The 22799-nt window shown below is 48.1% G+C and overlaps 3 protein-coding genes and 2 pseudogenes across 3 annotated transcripts; 3 read left to right on the forward strand and 2 right to left on the reverse strand.

The window, feature by feature from the left end:
* Positions 1-1673: 1673 nt before the first annotated feature.
* Positions 1674-3928, reverse strand: LOC109783835 (uncharacterized). Its single transcript, XM_020342427.4, has one exon. The coding sequence runs from the start codon at positions 3917-3919 to the stop codon at positions 1784-1786; it is 2136 nt and encodes a 711-aa protein (XP_020198016.1). The 5' UTR covers positions 3920-3928; the 3' UTR covers positions 1674-1783.
* A 337-nt stretch (positions 3929-4265) lies between these two features.
* Positions 4266-9873, forward strand: LOC109783834 (putative disease resistance protein RGA4; annotated as a pseudogene).
* LOC141025865 (uncharacterized) lies at positions 9023-12197 on the forward strand (annotated as a pseudogene).
* Positions 12198-12481: 284 nt separating this feature from the next.
* On the reverse strand, positions 12482-14337 carry LOC120966227 (uncharacterized). Its single transcript, XM_040392060.3, has 2 exons — positions 13176-14337; positions 12482-12900 (listed from the first exon to the last, which is right to left on the reverse strand). Exons 1-2 carry the CDS (start codon positions 14335-14337, stop codon positions 12854-12856), a joined length of 1209 nt encoding a protein of 402 aa, XP_040247994.2. The 3' UTR covers positions 12482-12853.
* Positions 14338-14856: 519 nt separating this feature from the next.
* LOC120966226 (uncharacterized) lies at positions 14857-16204 on the forward strand (the record flags this gene model as incomplete). Its single annotated transcript, XM_073501796.1, has 2 exons — positions 14857-15570; positions 15831-16204. A coding segment is annotated over one exon (708 nt), but the record flags the coding sequence as incomplete, so codon positions are not given.
* Positions 16205-22799: the final 6595 nt, after the last annotated feature.

A 22799-nucleotide genomic window follows, 5' to 3' on the forward strand; every position in this document is an offset into this window, starting at 1 on the left:
CTCGTCTCCGGCCTCCGTTGGCCGGAGGAGGCCAGGCAGGCAGGGGATCGGAGATTCGACGAAGGACCGGCGTCCCGTGAGCCCTTTACCGAGGTATTGTACAAACCACGGAGCAGCTGCTTAATTCTCGTGCCACGTTGCAGTACTAGGAGTAAATAGCATAAAACTACTACTTTACAGGCTAGAGTTTTAAAAAACTACTGGTTTTAAATTTTTCTCAAATAATTACCAAATGGGTGGTTGGCTGTTTTAAAAAACCCAAATTCCGCGTTGCTAACATTTTAAACCGATTTATGACAGATCGGACCCACTCCTAAACAATCCGTTAGTTGACCGTTTTGTTTGACCGTTAACTTATTATGAGACCCAGGTGTAAGATGTCTCTTCTTCCTCCTACCATTTCTTCTCTCCTTGTCTCTTTCTTTCCCGTCTCCTCCTCCCGGCAAAGGCCCAACCACGGCCACCCCCACCACGCCCCGCGCCCAGGAGCAAAGGCCGCCGCGAGCCGCCGCGCCCAGGGGCAAGGGCCGCTGCGCCCAGGAGCAAGGGCCGGCCGCCGCGAGCAGCCCCCAGGAGCAAAGGCCGCCGCGAGCCGCCGCGCCCAGGAGCACAGGCTGCCGCGAGCCGCCTCGCCCAGGGGCAAGGGCCGCCGCGCCCAGGAGCACAGGCTGCCGCGAGCCGCGCGCCGCGCCCAGGAGAAGCGGCAGCGGCCGGCAAGGAGCTCCGCCTGCACCCAGCCCGTCGAGCCGCCTCCTTTCGCCTGGCCCGCAACCTAGTCGGCGGTGCTGTTCCTGTTGCGACGGAAGGGAGCTCCATGCGTCGCCCGGGACGGAAGGGAGCTCCACGGCGGTGCCATGGCTGCTGGCCGGCGGCCCTCACGCCGGCTGCTGGCGCACGGCCACGGGGAGGGACCCGATTGCTTTTTTCAAAAGTTTGCAGGGACCCGATTGCGTTTTGAAAAGTTTGCAGGGACCTGATGGCATTTTTGAAAAGTTTACAGACACTGCCATGTGGGACCCACATGTCAGTTAATGGTCAAATACACGGTCAAATAGACGGATCGTTTAGGTGCGGGCCTGACCTGTCATAAACCTGTTTAATTTTTTAACAACGAAGATTTTGGGTTTTTTAAACAGCCGACCACCCATTTGGTAGTTATCTGAGAAAAATTTAAAACCGGTAGTTTTTTGGAACCCTAGCCTGTAAAGTAGTAGTTTTATGCTATTTACTCCGGTACTAGCTTCGTTGACATTTCTGATTTTTCTCTCAGCGCGTGTTTTTTTTCCTGTGGATAATTGCGACCCTGGGTTAGAGTTAGATGGCTAGACTGCAAAATGATTCTGCAAATAGTTACACAATTTTTTCTCTCAGGGCGTGTTTTTCTGCATCGAGCTTTAGGTTCCTCCCCTGCAGATTGCTAGACTGCAAATAGTTACAGATTTGAGTGTGCTAGACTGCAGATTGCTTATGTGTGCTTTGGCGATTTTGCTTATTATGTGTCCTCCTCTGCTCAACTACCAAGAGAAACATTCATCACTCTATGCATATGTATCGAAGTAAATACTGACCAAATAGTTACAAATTCCACAGCAATAATATGCTTACACAGTGTTGACGTTGCTCACTCGCTAATCATGTTTCTGTTACATGGAGTACAATGATGATAGCAGGGTTAGAAGGGCTGTTGTTCTTGCTGGCGCTGGAGCCACTGACATGGTCTTGCTGAACTGGGAACCACTTGAGATCACGTAACGGTTTGGGCAGTGATAACAGTTACAAGGTTTTAGCCGAAATATCTCGCTAAGACCATCTGATCATATAGAACTCCCACTCCAAAGAAAGCACCAAAGGAGATCGCAAAGATGACCTTACTGCCAATCTGTTCTCTAGAGATGATGGACTCTGGACCTGCTTCTGCTGAACCGCAATGGTTGACAATCATAGGACCACACAATTTTGGGTTTCCATCAAAGCTAGAATCTGGAAACGTGCTAAGCTGGCCCACAGTTGGAATAGGGCCTTCGAGGTCATTATCAGAAATGTTGAATTTGGAAAGAAAGTGTAGATTGTTTAGTGCGGCCAGAATTGTACCAGTAAGATGATTGCTGGACAAGTCGAGCATCTGCAGGTTCGTGAGGTTGCAGATCGGTTGTGGGATTTCTCCTGATAATTTGTTGTAGCTCAAATTAAGTGAAACGAGTGCTCTTAATTGGCCCATCTCCCCCGGGATCACACCAGTGAATTTATTGACGGCTAGATTAAGCACTTTCGGACATGCACCAGCGTTGATGTATTGGATAAATGGACTGAAAACATAAACAGGCAGCTCAAAGAAGGCCTTTGCTGCAATCTTATCTGATTTTAGCATTGGCATCTCCGCTAAGGCAGTTGAAATTTCCCCTGTAAAACTGTTGTTTGATATGTCTAGATGGAAGAGAAAGTTTAGGGTGCTAATCCAGTCAGGTATTGGTCCAGTTAGTTGATTGCCTTGCAAAAATAACATCCCCAAGTTTGTTAGCTTTGATAACCAATCAGGTATTGTTCCAGACATTGAACAATAACTCATAGAAAGAACTTGAAGATTCTCAAAACCATCAATGCTGTCATCCTCTGGCATGGTCTCATGCAGGAAGTTGAACTCAATAAAAAGGGTGTTGAGGCTCCTGGAACTCTCAAGGATCTGAAGTGTTCTCTTGATATTTGTAAGGGAGAGGTTAACAAGTGATAGAAAGCGGAGAGACTTCAGATTGCCTATCTTTTCTGACAATTGGCCATGGAAATGATTATAAGATAGCCTTAATGCAGTCAGCTTGCTGCAGGAGTATATGCTTTCTGGAATTGTGCCAGTGAAGTCGTTGAAAACAAGATCTAATTTTCTTAGCTTGGACAGGCTTACAAAGTTGACTTTGGTAAGTTCTCCGCTGAATTGGTTTGCCTTGAGGTCAACCGTTATGAGATTTGTGCAGTTGCTCAGAGCTGATGGCAGCTCCCCTGACATGTTGTTGTGGCCCAAATGGATCTCTTCCAATCTCTTCAGCTCACCTATGGAATCTGGAATATTTCCACTGAGCTCATTCTTCCCAAGATCAAGGGTGACAAGATTTGTGAGGTTGATGATGCCATTCAGCGCTCCTTCTAACCGATTGTTAGGTAACGAGATGTACTGTAACGACCTGACCTTAAAGAGTTCATCTGGAAGCGTCCCATTGAGGTTGTTGTAGCCAGCACTGAGCAATTTCAACGCCAAGCAATTACCGAGTCCTGGAGGGATGTTTCCACTGAGTTGGTTGAAACTGAGTTCAAGCACAGCAAAAGATGGTGCGCTAACACAGGGCGTAGTGGGTATCTGCCCAGTGAAACTGTTGGTGCTAGCATTAAGCACGACCAGGCTCTTCATCACCTCCCATGTTGTGGATGGAAACCTTCCTGTAAAAAAGTTACTTGAGATGTTCAGTACCTGCAGAGGCCGTGCAGGGGTTGAAGATGGCAACTCACTCAGGCCTCCTGTCAGGCAGTTGAAGCTGACATCAAGAACAAGGATGCTGCTGGATGACACTAATTCCAGTGGCAACCCACCAGACAGCGAGTTCTGGGACAGGTTGAGGCGCAAAAGGCCAGTGAGGTTGCCAAGGAACGGCGAGATGGACCCCTTAAGGCCTCGAGATGCCAGCGAAACATCAGTGACTATCCTATCTTGGTTGCAGGTGATCCCTTCCCACGTGCAACAGTCCGTGTCGATTCGCCACGATGCTGTGAGGCCACCATCGCTCGAGAGCCCAGTGAGGAGCTGGAGTAGGGAGCTCTTCTCCTGGTCTGTGCAGGAACTGGTGGGAGAATCCAAGCAAACCAGTAGCACAAGAGCCAAACCGAAGAAAGGAACGGGAAAACCGTTCCTGTGTGAGTGACTGAGTGGCTGCATGGTTTCCTCGAGAATCTAGCTTGGAAACCACAGGCTTAAGCTTTTGTCTGCCAGGATGAAGTGCCAAACTATCGGATGAAGAAAGAGCAAGACAGGAAAGGAACAACCTGCTCTGTTCTTTAGTTTGTTTGATCCGGTCTGGTTGTAGTGAGCAGTGATGAAAATAAAATTTGGGTCAACACCTCAACGGTTAGCTGATGTTGCATATCTAATGTGGTTTATTTGTAAGTTTGACTTCCGAGGACGTTGATGTGCTAATACTTAATCTGACCATTTCTCCTACCAGTCTTACTATGCCCTGAGGTACTGACATTTGGTGGCAGAAGAGAAAATTCACCTTGTGATGATCCCTTTTTTTTGGTGGCAGATTCGTGAGATGTGATCTGTGATGGACGATTCGCGTACATGATTTGGAGAAGAGCACATGAGGTAGGTGAAGGGGTTGTTACTGAACATTTTTTGCATTTTCGTACAATTTTGATTTGCATTATTAGGTTGATGGAATAGGTGCAGTTATTGTTAAAATACCTATCAGCAGTAAGTGGTCAGTACTCACTACAGTTGGTTGATGGAATAATTTGTTGCAACTACGATCAGTAAGTGGCCACTGGTCAGTGCAGTTGGTTGATGGAATAATTTGTTAGCTATCGTCATAATGCCTTGACTAGCTCTTCAAGTGTACATGTTCTTCTCAGCATCCAGCATCCCTTCACTTGCGTTGGCACTTGCAGGGTGTATGCTGTGCGAGCTAGCTTGGTCTAATGATTTCCCCAGAAGTCTTGTCCTAGCTTCCTAGTTTCATGTAGTCGGTATCAATTCATACATAAAGAAAAGATAATGCTGAAGCTATGCACACCTACCCACAACAGCAACATGACGTGAGCAGGTCGGAACTATTTTCCAACTTATTTGTTGACAGCTACATCCTTTTACTTAAACCGGGTGCAACTGAATCAGCAGGAGGTTGAAATTCGGTGGCATCTAGTCTTTACCATGCACAGTAAACAAGTGGTGTATGTTGTTCTCTTTTTCCAATGATTGGATGAGAAGCAGTCTCATTTCATTCTAATCAATAATAAAGGTTTCATTCCTTTTCTAAGACTTGAATCACTGTCACTTATTAGTTTAATCAATAATCAAGGTATCCACGCCATGTGCACTATGGCCTTTTCTTGATATTCTGATCTTATACAACAATAGGAAACGAATCCTGTAATACATGTCAAGCTGCAACTGGTAGCCAAAAATTATGTTATGTGTGAACAGAAACTTTTTAGGGTGAATGAACAGTTGAACACAAATAAGGGCCTCCCAATCTATGGGCTTTTTTTTTCTGAACTGTGGCAGATAGCAGAGAGGCATGATTTTTCCATGTGGTAATGCGAATGACTGGTCATGTCAGAGCTGTGAAGACTTGCAAAGTTGCAAGTCAAGCAGAGCAGACATGCAGCAGCAGCAGCAAATGCTGCAGTCTCTGGTGACCTGCACACCCAAAGGTTGTGGGTCCGAGCAGTAATTTCTCTTGCGCAGGGAGAGCAATAATTCAGCCTCCACTCATTGGTGGCTTGGTGTTCCTTTCCCCCCTCCTCGGTCACTCCATTCAGACTTCCAGACACAGCCAACTTCGCTCCATTGGCCAACCTGCTCAGCTCCCCTGATTCCGTTCGTCACCGCCGCCGCTCTCCTCCGCTGGTTTGCTGCCCCACCGGCGCCGGCGCGGCGGCTCCCAACGCCAATCATCTTTGTGCAGGAGCAGCAGGAGTAGATGTATTTCCGTTACTACCAGAGGTGTATAGTGTACTGAACTTGGTTGCTCTGCCTCCATATGCAGATGGGTTTTGCAGCTTGTAGAAGCGGGGGCTGAAGGCTGGTATTCCATCCTCTCTGATTCTGTGCAGCCGCACCTCTCCGGCATTCTTCCGCAAGATCTGAAGCCCCAACGCCTTGTGTAAGTGAACCATTCTGTTCCTCTGGCCTCAGGCAGCGACATTACCAGTAGTGTTGCTGCTGCTTCTTTTTCCCCTTTTGCTATTTGGTAGTGACTAACAGCAAGAACATTCCTATTGATGCGTACAGCTTGCAGCATCTCAACCCACTCACCAGCAGTGCGACGATGGCCACCGCTATCAGTGCGGCTGTTTGGGCACTGCGCAAGGCGCTGGCTCCCATTACGGATGACTTGCCCAAGGATTGGGCGGCCAGTGACAGTCTCGGCCCCAACATCAACGCCCTCAAGATGGAGCTGCTGCGCGTGCAGGGGATCCTCTACAACGCGCACGACAGGGAAATCACCAACCCTGCACTCCAGGACCTGCTGCACATGTTGCGGCAGCTGGCGGACGGGGCCGAAGACGTGCTTGACGAACTGGACTACTTCCGCATCCAGGACAAGCTCGACAGCTCATACCATGCAGCCGATAAGCATGCCAAGGGCTGCACCCATGGCCTTGCTCTCAATGCGCGGCACACGGCCAGAGCCGTTGCCAACAAATTCAAGTTCTCCTCGGGCGGCAACAAGCAGACACCAAAATTGAAGTTTGATCGTGTGGATATGTCTAAAAGGATGGCAGACATTGTACAGCAGCTGGATCCTATATGTGCTAAGGTGAAAGAAATCCTTGATCTAGAGCTCCGCAACCAGAAACCTGCCCAAGGTAACAACAGACCAAAAACCACGTCAGCAATAATAGAGCCAGAGTTATTTGGGAGGAATGTTCAGAAAAAGAACATTGTGGATGACATTACCCATGGAAAATATTACGCCAATGGACTTACCGTGCTTCAAATTGTTGGCCCAGGGGGTATTGGGAAGATGACTTTCACACAACACGTATATCAAGAGGTGAATAGCTTGTTTGATATTATGATTTGGATCTGTGTTTCTCTTAATTTTGATGCAAATAGATTGACACAAAAGATTGTGAAAAAGATCCCTAAAGTTAATGCTGAAAACGAGAATGCTATTGAAGGAGAGCTCATCGAACAAAGATTAAAACATAAGAGATTCTTGCTAGTTTTGGATGAGTGGAAAAAACTGTTAGCTCCGTTCAGAAAAGGAGAGGCAAGAGGTAACATGGTTATTGTCACAACTCGAATCCCAGAGGCAGTAACAATGGTAAAAACAGTGGATTATTCAATAGAACTCAATCGCTTAGGAACTGAAGATTTTATGCATTTGTTTGAAGCATGTGTATTTGGTCACGAACAGCCATGGAAAGACTATCCTGAATTACTTGGTGTTGGAAAATCAATAGTGGGGCATCTGAAGGGTTTCCCTCTTGCAGCAAAAACTGTAGGTAGATTACTTAGAAACCAGCTTTCATTGGACAATTGGACAAGAGTTCTGGAAAGCAAAGAATGGGAGTTACAAACCAGTGACTATGACATTATGCCAGCTCTAAAGCTTAGTTATGATTATCTCCCTTTCCATCTACAACAATGTTTTTCCTATGGTGCTTTGTTTCCTGAAGATTATGAGTTTGGTGGCACAGAGTTGGTTCAATTATGGATAGGGCTGGATATTTTAGATTCATGTGATGAGAGGAAAAGACTTGAAGATGTTGGGTTGTGCTATTTAAATGACTTGGTTAATCGTGGATTTTTTAAGAAGAATGAAAAAGAAGATGGCAGCTCTTGTTATGTTATGCATGACCTACTGCATGAGTTGGCAGTGAAGGTCTCCTCATCAGAGTGTCTTAGCATATCTAGTTCTAATGTGAGATATATACAATCTCCCCCATCTGTACGTCACCTGTCTATCATTATAGGTGACAGAGATGTCAATGATAGAATGACCTTTGAAGATTTCAAGAGGGACTTGAGTACACTGGATGAAAAACTGAAAATTGAAAACCTGAAAACTTTGATGTTATTTGGAGAATACCAAGGATGCTTTGCCCAGACTTTGGGTGTTTTGTTTGCAGAAGCAAAATCCCTCCGTGTTATTCTTTTGTCTGGTGCATCTTATAGGTATGTTGTGGAGGATGTGTTTCGCAGTCTTCCAAGACTTATTCATCTTCGTTACCTAAGGATAACGCCTTTTGCAAGACTAAACAGCAACATCTCAAGATTTTATCACCTGAGGGTTCTAGATGTTGAACAATACAGTGTCCAACTAGATTTTCCAAGAGATATGAGCAACCTTACAAAACTGCGCCATTTTCTTGTCCGAGACATTGACCTGCAGTATATAAATTCTGACGTTGGAAAACTGGAATTATTACAAGACTTAAGAAGCTTTATGGTTAAAAGGGAAATATAGGTTTCGAACTGAGGCAGATCGGCCAGTTGGCAGACTTTGGTGACTCACTGAGAATTCATAACATTGAGAATATTGAACGACAAGAAGTGAATGAAGCAAAATGGATGCGCAATATCCACTTACAGAAGCTAATGTTAGAATGGGGTATTGATCGGCCGAATAAGGATCCTGCACAAGAAGATCATGTTCTTGAAAGTCTTAAGCCACATAGCAGTCTTTTGGATCTACACATTGGAGGGCATGGAGGTGCTACTTGCCCTTCATGGTTAGGTGAGAACCTCTCAGTTAATAAATTGGAATTTCTTTGTCTGGTTGATGTAGCTTGGATCAAATTTCCACCTCTAGGGCAGTTGTGGTTTGTTAATGAGCTTGGTGAAGAGCATCTGAGTGGCATCCCAAGTCAGAGCTTTCAAAATTTGAAAATGCTAAAATTGGTTGAGATACCAAGGTTGAGAAAATGGGTTGAAAATAGCACTTGTCATTTGTTCTCTCAGCTAGAAGTTCTCATCGTTAAAGGTTGCTCTGAACTCTTGGAGCTGCCATTTCCAGGCTGTCAATCTGAGCAAGATGCAAACATGACTTGGTTTCCTAGATTACGGAGGCTTGTGATTGAAGACTGCCCAAAGCTGTTGGCATTGCCTCATGTTCCTTGGACTCGCAGTCCATGCTCTGCTAGGATAGCTCGGGCAGGGTCACGTTTTGAGGAGCTAATTTACTATGAGAATTATAGATCGGAGTTGAGCTTGAGAGTTGAGGGGAAGGAGGGTGGTCTAACTGATAGCAAGTTTTGGAATGTGTTGGCATTGCATAATTAACCAATCTTGAAGTGCTGGAGATGAAGAAGTCCTCCTCTCCCATTGGATCACCTCCAAATGCTAACATCTCTGAAGATTCTCAAAATAAATTGTTCAGATAATGTTTTGCCACTGAGCGATGTTGAGAGTGATGGCATGTACCAATTACCAATTGATACCCTAGAGATTTGGCCGTGTGGTGCTACTGGGAAGGAGTTGACACGGTTGCTCTCTCATTTCATGAATCTCAGCAAGTTGGCAATATCCTATTGTGAGAAGATAGCAATGCTTCGTGTGATGGAGCAGCAGGAGACAACAAGAACCGCATCATCTTCTTCAGATAATAAAGCGGAGCAAACACACATTGAACAGCAGCAGCAGCACAGACAAGAGGAGAGGAGGAAATAGCAACAGCAGCAGGAGGAGAAGCACTTTTGCTCTTGCCTCCCCAGCTGCAGGAATTGAAGATTGACAATTGCCCAGAGCTGACCCTACTCTCCAGTTTGCTCAACGATGGCGGACGAGGATGGCTCCAAGGCCTCCGCTCCCTCTGCTCATTCCGGATAGATGGATGCCCCAAGTTCCTATCCTCCTATTTGTCCTCCCCCTCCGCTTGTTTCCCTTTCCCAGCCACTCTACAAATCCTCCATCTTCAAGGAGTGCTGGGCATGGAGACGCTAGAGTTCCTCTCAAACCTCACATTTCTCAGGAAATTAACCATTATCAGATGTGGGAATTTAAGAGGCGAGGGCATATGGCCTCTCCTTGCCCATGGCTGCCTCATGGAATTAGACCTCCGTTATGCCCCCAAATTCTTCACCAGCTCTGTGTTAGGAATAAGCAACTTGTATTCCCATGAGGCCATAGGCCGATATATATACATGTACAGGTGTGGTACATATGCAGGAAACCCCTTATACTATGGGATAAATACGAAGGGGTATACACGACTTATACTATAACTCTAACACCCCCCCTCAAACTCATGGTGGAGGAACAACACTGAGTTTGGAGAGATAAAAGCCATGTTGTGCTCTAGTCTGGGCCTTCGTCAGGAAATCCGCCAACTGTAACTCGGAAGGCACATACTGAAGAGCAACGACCTGATCCTGCACAGCAACGCGCACATAGAAAGCATCAACACCAATATGCTTGGTGAGCTCATGCTTCACAGGATCACGCGCAATGCTAATAGCACCTGTACTGTCAGATAGGAGCATAGTCGGTGTAGTGACAGAAACACCAAAGTCCTGAAGTAACCACCGTAACCAAGTCACCTCTGCCGTCAAAAGAGCCATAGCTCGCAACTCAGCCTCAGCACTCGAACGGGAAACTGCAATCTGTTTCTTCGTCTTCCAGGCAATGAGAGAACCGCCAAGAAAAACACAGTAAGCAGAAAGTGAACGGCGATCAGAAGGATCACTAGCCCACGTAGCATCCGCATAGGCCTGAAGCTGTAAAGAACTGGAGCTAGGAAAGAAGAGACGGTGAGAGATCGTGCCCCGAAGATATCGGAGAACACGAAGAAGATGACCATAATGAACCGATGTGGGAGCAGAAACAAACTGACTCAGAATATGAACCGGATAAGAGATGTCCGGACGAGTGACAGCTAGATAGACAAGACTGCCAACGAGATGACGATAACGCGTCGGGTCAGGGAGAGGATCACCATCAGTAGCACGAAGGTGAACATTGAGCTCCATAGGAGTCTCAACAGTGCGCTCGTCGGAAAGAGCAGCACGAGCAAGAAGATCCTGGATATACTTTTCCTGGGATATAAAAAAGCCATCAGAGGTAGAAGAGACTTCAATCCCAAGAAAGTAGTGAAGAGGTCCAAGATCAGACATAAGAAACTGCTCACTAAGACGAGCCTTTACAAAGGCAATATACTCGGGGTCATCCCCAGTGATGACCATATCATCAACATAGAGAAGAAGAAGAGTCCGGCCACGAGGAGAGAGGTGAATAAACAATGCGGGATCATGAACACTCGCTGAAAAACCAGCAGTAGTGACCACAGAAGCAAAACGCTCAAACCAGGCGCGAGGGGCTTGCTTAAGGCCATAGAGAGAGCGACGAAGACGACACACCATGCCATCAGGAACAGAATACCCAGGTGGTGGCTGCATGTACACCTCCTCACGCAGCTCACCATTAAGAAAGGCATTCTTAACATCAAGCTGAGATATAGACCAGTGGCGTGCAGAGGCAACGGCAAGGAGTGTACGAATAGTGGTCATATGGGCCACAGGAGCAAAAGTCTCGTCATAATCACGACCATGCTCCTGCTGAAAACCACGAGCCACGAGACGAGCTTTGTGACGCTCGAGAGAACCATCGGAGCGAGTCTTAACCTTGTAGACCCACTTACAAGTGATGGGACGGACTCCGGGAGGAAGAGAAACAAGATCCCAGGTACCAGTGCGTTCAAGAGCAGCAATCTCCTCTGCCATCGCAAACTGCCATTCAGGATGAACAACAGCCTGACGGTAAGAAGTCGGCTCAAGAACAGCAGCACCAGCGGTGGGAAATCCAAAGCGATCAATAGGCGGACGAGGACGAGAACGCAAGCCATAAGTAGGCTGAGAGGAAGAGGACGACTCATCCAAGGAAGCATCCACAGGCCGTGAACGACGAGTGTAATGCTGAGGAAGAGATGGAACAAGAGGAGGAATCGCCAAGGGAGAATCAGGGGGAGGCGACGAAGAAGTCACCGGAGATGAAGGTGTAGAATCCGGTGACATGCTAGGTGAGGAGACCGGGGAAGATGGTGGCGATGAATCGACAAGGGGTGGAGAAGCAGAGGGAGTGGGACGAACAGGCACAGGCGCAACGGGAGTGATAGGGGAGTCAGGAAAAGTGAGAAAAGAGATATCTTCCACGGAAAAGACCGAGGAAGATGGGCGTGGGTAAAAAGGACGAGACTCATCAAAAGTCACATCTCGAGAGATACGCATCCGACGACCGACAGGATCCCAACAACGATAGCCCTTATGCTCATCACTGTAGCCTAAGAAGACACACTCAACAGACTGAGCGGTCAGTTTGGTGCGTTCGCGAGGGGCAAGAAGAACATAGCAAACACAACCAAACAAGCGAAGCATCGAATAATCGGGAAAGCGATCAAACAGACGCTCAAAAGGAACACCACCCTGCAAAGCAGCAGATGGCTGAAGGTTGATGAGATAGACAGAAGTGGAGATAGCCTCGGCCCAAAAATGAGGCGGAAGAGAGGCGGCGATCATCATAGCACGAGCCGTCTCAAGAAGGTGACGATGCTTGCGCTCAGACACACCATTCTGAGCATGAGCACCAGGACAAGAGAACTGGGCAAGAGTACCCTGCTCAGCAAGGACACCACGCAACATCTTAGAGATATACTCACCAGCAGAGTCAGCACGAAAAACACGAATGGGTGAAGAGAACTGAGTATGAACCATGGCAGCAAAACGCTTATAAATAGACAACACCTCGCTACGTGAAGTCATGAAATAAAGCCATGTGTAACGAGAAAAATCATCGATGAAAATAATATAGTATTTATGACCACCTTTCGAAGGGAAAGGAGCCGGACCCCATACATCAGAATGGACTAAATCGAAAGGACGCTGAGACACTGACTCACTATGAGAATATGGTAACTGAATCTGCTTGCCAAGACGACAACCCTGACACTCTAAAGAGACATCTCCTGAGACAGACCCCAGAAGGCCTCGACGAACTAAAGACGATAATCGAGAACCACACAGATGACCAAGTCGATGATGCCACTGCTTGAAGGAGCCAGTAACAGAAGCGACAGCAGCGGAGGAACTGGCGATGGTGGTGGCAGCGGAAGGAACATGAAGCCAGTCCAACTCCCAAAGACCCTGAGAATCACGGCGGCGAGGGCCAGCCCCAACCAGAGTGTGCGTGCGACGATCCTGGACAGAACAAGAGTCAACATCAAGGATGACACGACAACCAGAATCAGTAAGTTGACCGGCAGAAAACAGATTCATGGTAAGTCGAGGAACATGAGCAACATCAGGAACAGAATAAGGAGTAGAAAGATGGCCTCTACTAGCAACAGAAAGTGGAGTACCATCAGCAGTGAAGACATGAACAGGAGAATCCAGCGAGCGAAGAGAAGACAAAGCGGAAGAATGAGAAGACATATGAAAAGAAGCTCCAGAGTCCAGAACCCATGGGGATGTACCTGACTGTGTAGAGGGCGGGTGCTCAGTGCGGGAAGCATCAGTCACAGAACCAGCAGTACCCGTCGAGGAAGAACCTGAAGCCGCGAGCAGACGCTTAAGTCTCAGAATATCCTGCTCGGTCAAAGCAATGGCTGAAGCTGGCGGGGGAGATGACGCAGTCCCTGATGATCGCGCCTTGCGCAGGTGTTTCCGCTTGGTGTAGCACTGGGACTCAATATGACCATCATTCTTGCAGTAGTCACAATGTGAACGGGGGCGACCTGAGCCTCCAGAAGGAGTGGGCAAGAGCGGCAGAGCACTCGAGCGAGAATGGGGCGGTGCAGCAGGTGGAGTGGAAGAAACCCGAGTAGCAAGCACAGAGGGAACCTCCAGCAAACCAGCACCACGTAGGCGAGTCTCCTCAGCACGAATCTCTGAAAGCGCCTCCATGAGAGAAATACGGCCACGAGCAAGCAACTGAGCACGCCGGGGCTCAAACTCCTTACGAAGCCGAGACAGGAACTCGTAGACGCGATGAAACTCCAAATCGGCTTGGATAGCCTGGCAGCAGGGGCAAGTACGACAACCAGCACTGCGGAGAGAATCAAGCTGGCGCCAGATAGCAGAACTCTGTGCATAAAAGTCATCAACAGTAGAGTCACCCTGCTGAAGAGCATGCTCCTGACGAACCACAGACAGGTATAAGGCATCACCAGAGGGCTCATAGCGCTGACGAAGACAGGTCCACATCTGGAAGACAGTAGGAAGACCCAGAAACTCAGAAGCAAACTGAGGCAGAACACTAGCAGTGAGAACAGCGGCAGCACGAGCATCATCATCAAGCCACTGGGTGTAAACAGACAAAGCACCATGATAAGTCTGAAGAGCCTCCTCATAAGCCAGAGCCCTCTCATCATAGGCACGATCAGCAGCCTCATCAGCAACCTTAGCCGCATCCTTGGCGGCCTGATTAGCATCCAGAGGAAGAACCAGTGGAGTCGGCGGAGTAGGGGCCACCGGAGGAACCGGACGTGGCGGACAGCAGACCTCGCCAGAAAGAACACCCCAGAGACGGATGCCACGCATGTGAATGCGCATGAAGCCAGCGAACTCGGTGTAGTTAGTACCGTCGAAGATCACCGGACAGCGAGGGACAGCGACAAAGCCCGAGGCAGTAGACATTTTTTTTTTTTTGCAAAGATCCGAACGAGGACAACGGCGCAGCAGACCACAGATGGCAGCCCAGCCGATCAGGAGGGGATCGAACTGGCGGGAGGGGCGGACGATCCGGAGCTGCCCGGGCACCGGGCGGAAGTAGAGGAGCCGGGCGGGGCGACGGGAAGGAGCCGGGCGGGCGCGGGCGGGCGACGAACTGGAGGGCGGGCGACGGCAGCACCTGGCGGGAGGAAGAGGTGCCGGGCGGGCGCTGGCGGCGACGAACTGGAGGGCGGGCGAGGCAGAGTAGCGACGCCGAGACAGAGGAAAAATCGCGGCGGCGGCAGGACGGGATCGAGCACGAGTTGCGCGTGCGAAAAAGAGACCTAAAGCTCTAATACCATGTTAGGAATAAGCAACTTGTATTCCCATGAGGCCATAGGCCGATATATATACATGTACAGGTGTGGTATATATGCAGGAAACCTCTTATACTACGGGATAAATACGAAGGGGTATACACGACTTATACTATAACTCTAACACTCTGATCCTCCACCCACGCATGACAAAGAGGTTCTCTCCCGTGAGGTGCTACACACAAATGACCCTACAGGTTTCCTTGCTGCGCCTGTCTGCAGCCTCCTCTCCTCCCTCACCCGCTTACACTTTTATGGCAATCATGAGGGGGAGGTGGAGCGCTTCACTAATGAGCAAGAGGGTGCCCTTCAGCTCCTCACCTCCCTCCGGGACCTCAGGTGTAGCGAGTTGTACAAGCTGCACTGCCTCCCAGCAGGGCTACACAGAGTTTCCAGCCTCGAGACATTACGGATTGAGTACGGCCGTTCCTTCAAATCACTGCCCAAGGATGGCCTTCCGAGTTCTCTGAAATATTTAGAGATTTGGTGCTGTTCTGCCTTCAAATCGCCGCCCAAGGACAGCCTACCAAGTTCTCTGACACATTTAGAGATCCACGGTTGTTCTGCCTTTGAATCGCTGCCAAAGGAAGGTCTGCCTTGTTCTCTGCAAACTCTAGAGATCTGGGACTGCCCTGCCTTCAAATCGCTGCCAAAGGACAGTCTCCCAAGTTCTCTGGAAAATGTAGAGATCTGGGACTGTCCTGCCTTGACATCGCTACCCAAGGATGGGCTCCCAAGTTCACTGCGGAAGTTAACAGTCCGGTCTGGCAACAGCAAGGAGCTAATGAGGCAGTGCCGCAAGTTAAAAGGAACCATTCCAATAATTGACGACTAATCCAAGGTAATTAGCTAATTGTCTCTAATCTTAAGTTGTAAAAGATCAATGTGTGTTTTTGCGCGGTCATGAAAAGTTCAGGTGTTTCAAGAACCCCGTAGAGACATAGACCTTTCTGAGAGGGAAAAATAAGCACTTGTCTATACACACCAAATTCTCTTTCTTTTCCTTACCCGTAATCATCAAAGCATATTCTCTTATTTCTGGTCCATCACAGTTATTCCTGTTTCACCTGAATAAGCCACTTATTTTTATCTACTGTGCAGGGCTCTTCTCTGTGCATCCAAGTACAGTTTGAGGTTCCAGTGCAAGCATGAAGACCCCAGTTTGTATCTTCAATCCTGTACATAAAGTTGGTTAGGATTTGAATAATCACCCCAACTCCAATAGTTTCATACGTTGTTTAGAAATTCAATCCACACATTTTTTTTATGTGTGCTGTTAATATATTTTGAGTTATTCCAGACTGTCAGTATTAGAGTTCGAGCAAGAGCGAGAGCAACTATTAAAAAAAAAATCGAATCATCTTCTTTTTTTGTCATTTTAGTACTTTCTCTTAATGATCTTGTAAGATTTTGATCCTAAGTAAAGCAATAATGCCAGGATTGTATGTGCTAATTTACGAAGTAGTGTCTGACCAGAGGGACAATTTTGTTTTCAAAATAAAAAAGGTGTCTACTGCGGGATAATTCATTTCTACAGATGGATATTATGTTTATCATTGATACTGGATGGTCACCTATTTTCATAATTCTCATTGGAATCAGAAGGTTGCTCATGTAACTTGCTATTGATTTATATGCTGCCCAGATGTTCACCTCCAGCGAGCACGAACAGGCCGTCCCTGGTGCAGAGCAGATTGACGGATCCTGGTGCCCTGTGCCCTTGCTCTGCTGTCATGTCACATCTGGCCTTTCTTCCTAGTTGCTAAACTGTCGTTGATCAGTGCAGCCTTGGAGAGAGATTCAGCCTACAGACAGAAAAAAGAAAAGGAATATCACTGGGCTCAAAGTGGATACGAATGTTTTTATTCTGTTTTTTAGGGTAAACAGCTCGATGTGGCTGGCACTCTATTCCTTGTGAGTAGGACGCTGTGGCACACTTTTTTTTGTTTGGATGTGACACACTGGACACTTGATTGACATGAACATCTTTCAACGCCTTGCAGGCTCATCACGTTGTTAGAGTTGCATGCTAATCAAGGCTAAGATTTACAAATTCCCGATTATGAATTCCATGAGCGAGAGCTACACTGATCAACGCCGCTCTCATACCTTCTCGGCCTTGTGGGCTGTGGCTAAGAATCAAGTGTACTAATGTTCTTATCAGTTTATAATATCTGATACCCTCATGTGGGGGAGGACGCACTGGATATGGGGTTCAGCTGAGCTCGGGCGTCAAAACGCGGCTCTCATCATTCCTCTGCATTCTACTCCCTCCGTTTCAAAATAGATGACCCAACTTTGTACTAACTTTGTACTAAAGTTAGTACAAAGCTGGGTCATCTATTTTAGAACGGAGGGAGTAGTACCGACGAAGAGAAAAGAATAGCAATGTAATAGCTTAATGAGCCCCGTGCCCTGTGCTTCTTATCTTGCAAGTATGCTTGCTGTAAGTAGTCCGGTTTTCAGACTCTGTTCAGTTTCATTGAAATGAAACAACAGAGAGTGCAGCAGTTTCAAGCATGCAGTTTTAACCGGGCTCTTAAGGATTGTACTATTCCTTTGGGTGTATGGTTCTGTTCTAATCTGATCGGTGTGGAGTGGTTCAGTTTTAGAAAGGAAAATTATATCAGTGCTACGTACTTGGCTCATCAAGTTGCTAGGAACATTTTGTTTTTGCCACTCTAGATTTTGCCAATTTTTTTATGCCACTCTAAATTTTAACATTTCATTTTTGCTACTCTTAGTTTTTGACAATTATCATAATTGCCTGAGTTGTTGTTGGCTCTGGCTCTTGGTCTCATCCTCAACAACACATGTGCCACTACGATTTCCGCCAAAAGCTAGGACTATCATCGCTCGGTCGCTATCTCCCCTATGCGGTTGTCGTTGTGGCCAGCTGCATCGTCTTCGGCTACAGCTCGCGCAATCGCCGTCATCTCCATGGCTAAATGGGTCGAAGGGTATATCCTAAGGTTTGCATAAGTGGCATATTCCTATTACAAAATCAGCGACAGCTAATACGGAGTACTAAATGGGGGGGTGTGTGTGTGTGTAGAATATCCGCACATAGGTGAGCACCTAGGCCGGCCCATGTGCGTTGGTTTTATTCAGTGTGTGTCTACCTGTTTTCTTTCTTGTTTATATTTTTGGGTTTCGCTACCCATTTTTTCTTCTCTTTTTATGTTTTTTTTTTCTGTTTTCGGTTTGGGTGACTCTCTAGTTTCTTTTTCTTTTTTTTTCTCCTTTTTAAAATTTTATGAACAATTTAGGCAAATAGATGAAAACTTTTAAAAAGCAGTGATGATTTTTTTTTGAATTTGTCAACATTTTTACTGAAAAAGGCTTTCGCCCCGCTTTATATTATAAAGCCACTGCCCAAGCCAAATATCCAACAAGGTACCCACACACTCACAAACACACAGGTCTAGACAACAAGAAGTCACAGGGTTAATGCTGAGGGCACAGCTCAACAAGCCCTTAACAAACAGAAAAACACGCACACGCGGGGTGCGGCCGAGCATCTAGTCGGGCTCCGGGAGTGGCGGAGGAAGCGGAAGGCCATCGATCGAAGGTCGGTGAGGAGGATGCTGATGACGTCCCGGTCCTGGGGGCGGCTAAGCTGCCGCCAGAGCTGCAAGTAACCACACATTTTAAAGATGGTGTCAGTAGCACGTTGAAGAGGCACCTTCTGGATGACAAGCTTATTGCGAACGGTCCATAGCGTCCAGGCAAGGACCCCAACGCAAAGCCATCTAATATGGCGGTAGCGAGGGGGGAGGCGTGGATTTCTGCAAGCAGGTCAGGGAAGTTGGTGTTGCACCACTGGCCCCCAACCGTCTCGCGGAAACAGGACCAAAGGAACTGAGACGTGGAGCACGAGAAGAAGATGTGGTTAGTATCCTCCACCGTGCCGCACATGGGGCACATCCCATTGCCAGGTCCATTGCGCTTAAGGACCTCGACGCCGGACGGGAGACGGCCGCGGATCCATTGCCACAGGAAGATCCTGATCTTCAGGGGCAGGCGGATATCCCAAATCAGGCTAAAGGGCTCGGGGGCCGTCGAGGGGGCGATGGCCGCGTAGAGGGATTTGGTGGAGAAGCAGCCCGATGGTTCCAGGCGCCAAGAGATGGCGTCCGGGGTGTCGGCGACGTCAATGGGGAGGAGGGTGATGTCCTGGAGGAGGGCATCCCAAGCGGTAACTTCAGGTGGACCGAAGGGGCGGCGGAAAGCGAGGCGCCCAAGGTCAATAAGGGCTGTCTCGACAGAGATACGGGGGTCAACAGCAATGTCGAAGAGCCCCGGGAAGCCAGGGGGGTGTCGCCAATCCACCGATCAAACCAGAACAGGGTCGAAGACCCAGTACCAACCGAGATGGATGTGCCAATGCGAAGCACAGGCAGCAGCTGGACAACGGCCTGCCAAAACTGGGAGCCGCCCGAGCGCTGACGGAATGCAAGGGGCTATCCCCAAAGGTACTTGTTCTGGATGATGGTGAGCCAAAGACCTCCATCACCGTAGGCAATGCGCCAGAGCCAACGGGTCAGGAGGGCAATGTTCATGCGACGGGAGGACAAGATCCCAAGACCGCCCTGGTCCTTGGGTTTGCAGATATCAGGCCAGCTTACCATATGGTACTTCTGCTTATCCCCCTCCCCAGCCCAGAAGAATCTGGATTGGTATTTGGCAATATTGTACTACATGAAAACAAAACAAGTTAGCACTCAAACACCAACAACAAGCATGATGAACATGGATGAAATGGCACTTACTCTATCGTCCTCATTAGTGCCACTTGGGTACAACTTGTCAACCGCCTTTTGTGCGGCCGCCCACTTTTGACAATCCTTGTTGATTGTCGACCACCGGGAGCGAAGAGATCGATCGGAGCGGTCAATTCCACTCATGTTGCGAACATCAAAGTGTTCCTTCATCCGAAGCCAATAAGCATCTCTACTTTGATCACCTCCAACGAATGGATCCCTCGGCACTTGCAACCAAGTATTGCATAGTAAGATGTCTTCAACGTTGGTGTAATTGCCTGCTCTTCCTTTCGGTGCGTCGACAATGCCCTCACCATCCTCGTCCACCTCGAACTCATGGTCATCGAAATGCATGTCATTGGTTTGAGACCAATGCGAATTGTTGGAGCCAACATCCATAGTTGACATGTATGCATCATCATTGAGACTACAAAGTATATAGAACAATGCAAATAAGCTATCTATATGTATGCATTCAAAAAATAACAACAACAAAAAAAGTTGGGGAATTTTTCTACCTTTGGGGCATTTCCTCGAACACATTGTGCTCGTCGGCCGCCGGCTCAACAAGTGAGCTCACCGGCGCTTCGGTAGCTGCCGCGCCCGTCACACGCCCTGCAAGCTTCTTCCTCGACGCCTTCGAGGTGCCGGAGCCGTCCGCCACCTTGTTCTTCTTTGCGGATGCCTTGCCCTTCTTCGGCCGCGCCGCATTTGGGAGCTTCGAGGGGGGCACGTGGCTTCACGGCGGGCGCCGGCACGACGCCACCCGCCACCGGGGTCATCCGCGGCGGCATGAAGAGGCCGCGCGCGAGGCCGATGCTCGGAGGAGCTCCAACGGAGGCGAGGCCAAAGCTCCCCGCGCTAGGGTTTGCAGCAGCGGCGGTGGAGGGGTCGTGGCTGTAGGAAGGGGTGGGGGGTGCCGGCGTGGGTGTCCATCGGTTCAATTCGTCGGCGCTGGCGCGTGCGGAGCGAAGGTGGCGCGGTGGAGAGAGTGCGGCGCGAGCGCTCGTGTGTGCCGCGCGCGGAAGCGGGCATCCCAAATACATAGCGCGCGATGGCGATTCAGACCACGCGCCCAACTCTATATGCCACGCGCACGGTTATTGCGTGCCCGCTGGAGCCCCTCTACCGATTGCGCGCACGCTAAAAAAGGCAAATTTACGGCGCGGCGCTTATTTAGCGCGGCTGTTGGAGATGCTCTTATCATGTCACATCTCGGCTTTCTTCCTAGTTGTTCTGTCGTTGATCAGTGCAGCCTTGGAGAAAGGTTCAGCCTAGAGACAGAAAAAAGAGAAGGAATATCACTGTGCTCAAAGTGGATACGAATGTCTTTATTCTGATTTTGAGGGTAAACAGCTCGATGTGGCTGGCACTCTGTTCCTTGTGAGTAGTGAAAGCTGAATAAAACTGTTTCTTATTGATGATTTGGTGCGGCATACAAGAGTATATAAGAGGGTACAAACCGACTTGGGTAGGGGTACAAAACTGACTTGGACTAGAAGTCGTATAACATAATGACTACTCTAACATCCCCCCGCAGTATCAACGGCAGGCTCGACGACGTTGAGACTGAAACAGATATCTTGAAACGGCTTAGTAGGCAGTGCCTTGGTGAAAATGTCAGCAAACTGAGCCGTAGAGGGAACATGAAGCACCCGAACCTGACCAAGAGCAACCTTTTCACGAACAAAATGAATATCAATCTCAATATGCTTTGTGCGTCGGTGTTGAACTGGATTGCTGGTCATGTAGACTGCTGATATGTTGTCACAGTAGACAATAGTGGCCTGCTCAATAGGCCTGTGTAGCTCGGAGAGTAACTGCCGAATCCAGATTGTATTTGCAACGGCATGTGCCACAACGCGATACTCAGCCTCGGCCGACGAACGTGAGACTGTAACCTGTCTTTTCGAAGACCAAGAAATCAAATTGTTACCAAGAAAAACACAAAAACCGGAAGTGGACCTTCGAGTGTCAGGACAACCAGCCCAGTCTGCATCAGAGTATGCGGTAAGCGAGTTTGGAGAAGAATTATTGAGGTGGAGACCATGATTGAGAGTTCCTTTTAAATACCGAAGAATGCGTTTAACATGATTATAGTGAGGAACCCGGGGATCATGCATATAGAGACATGCTTGTTGAACAGCAAAAGAGATTTCAGGACGAGTAATGGTGAGATATTGGAGAGCACCTGTTAGGCTACGATAGAGAGTAGGATCGGAAAAGGGTTCACCGGTAGCCGAAAGTTTAAAACTAGTATCGATAGGAGTGCGAGATGATTGACAGTCAAGCATACCAGCACGATTAAGAAGATCAAGAATATACTGGCGTTGGGAAAGAAAAAGGCTGGAGGAATCTCGAACAACAGCAATGCCTAAGAAATGATGAAGGAGTCCTAGGTCAGTCATAGAAAATTCAGATCTAAGAAGAGAGACAATATGATCTAAGAACTTTTGAGAGGAGGCGGTAAGAATGATATCATCTACATAGAGAAGTAAATAGGCAGTGTCAGAAGTTTGATGATACACAAAAAGAGAGGTGTCGGAGAGAGATGGAGTGAAGCCTATTGTTTGAATGAAGGAGGAGAAGCGTTGAAACCAAGCTCATGGGGCCTGTTTAAGACCGTAGAGAGATTTCTGAAGAAGACATACATGAGTTGGAAAGGATGGATTTTCAAAACCCAGAGGTTGCTGGCAGTAGACAGTTTCTTGAAGGGAACCATGGAGGAATGCATTTTTAACATCAAGTTGGTGAATGGGCCATGAAGAGGAGACAGCAACACTAAGAACGGTGCGAATGGTGCTAGGTTTAACAACAGGAGAGAAGGTTTCTTCGTAATCAATTCCTTGTTGCTGAGAAAAGCCACGACAAACCCACCTGGCTTTATATCGTGAGAGGCTCCCATCGGAGTGGAACTTTTGGCGAAAAATCCATTTGCCAGAAACAATATTTGTATTGGGAGGACGAGGAACAAGTTGCCAGGTGTTGTTTTGAATTAAAGCATTATATTCTTCTTGCATGGCAGCGGCCTAATTGGGATCAAGTAGAGTAGTTTTGTAATTCTTTGGAAGAGAAGTGAGAGATACGGAGGTATGAAGGTTTAGGCGGTCTTGGGGTTGATGAAATCCTGATTTGGCCCTAGTACGCATGCGATGATCATTAATCGGGGCTGCTGTAGGAATAGCACGAGGGGGTAAGGTGGGTACTGGTGAGTCCGGCGCAGCGGAAGAGTCGGACGAAGGAGTAGGGCTGGGTAGTGGAGTGGGAGCAGGGCTGGGTGGTGGAGTGGGAGTAGGGGCCGGGGGTG

Source organism: Aegilops tauschii, chromosome 6 (assembly GCF_002575655.3).
Source record: "Aegilops tauschii subsp. strangulata cultivar AL8/78 chromosome 6, Aet v6.0, whole genome shotgun sequence".
NCBI classification, from domain to species: Eukaryota; Viridiplantae; Streptophyta; class Magnoliopsida; order Poales; family Poaceae; genus Aegilops; species Aegilops tauschii.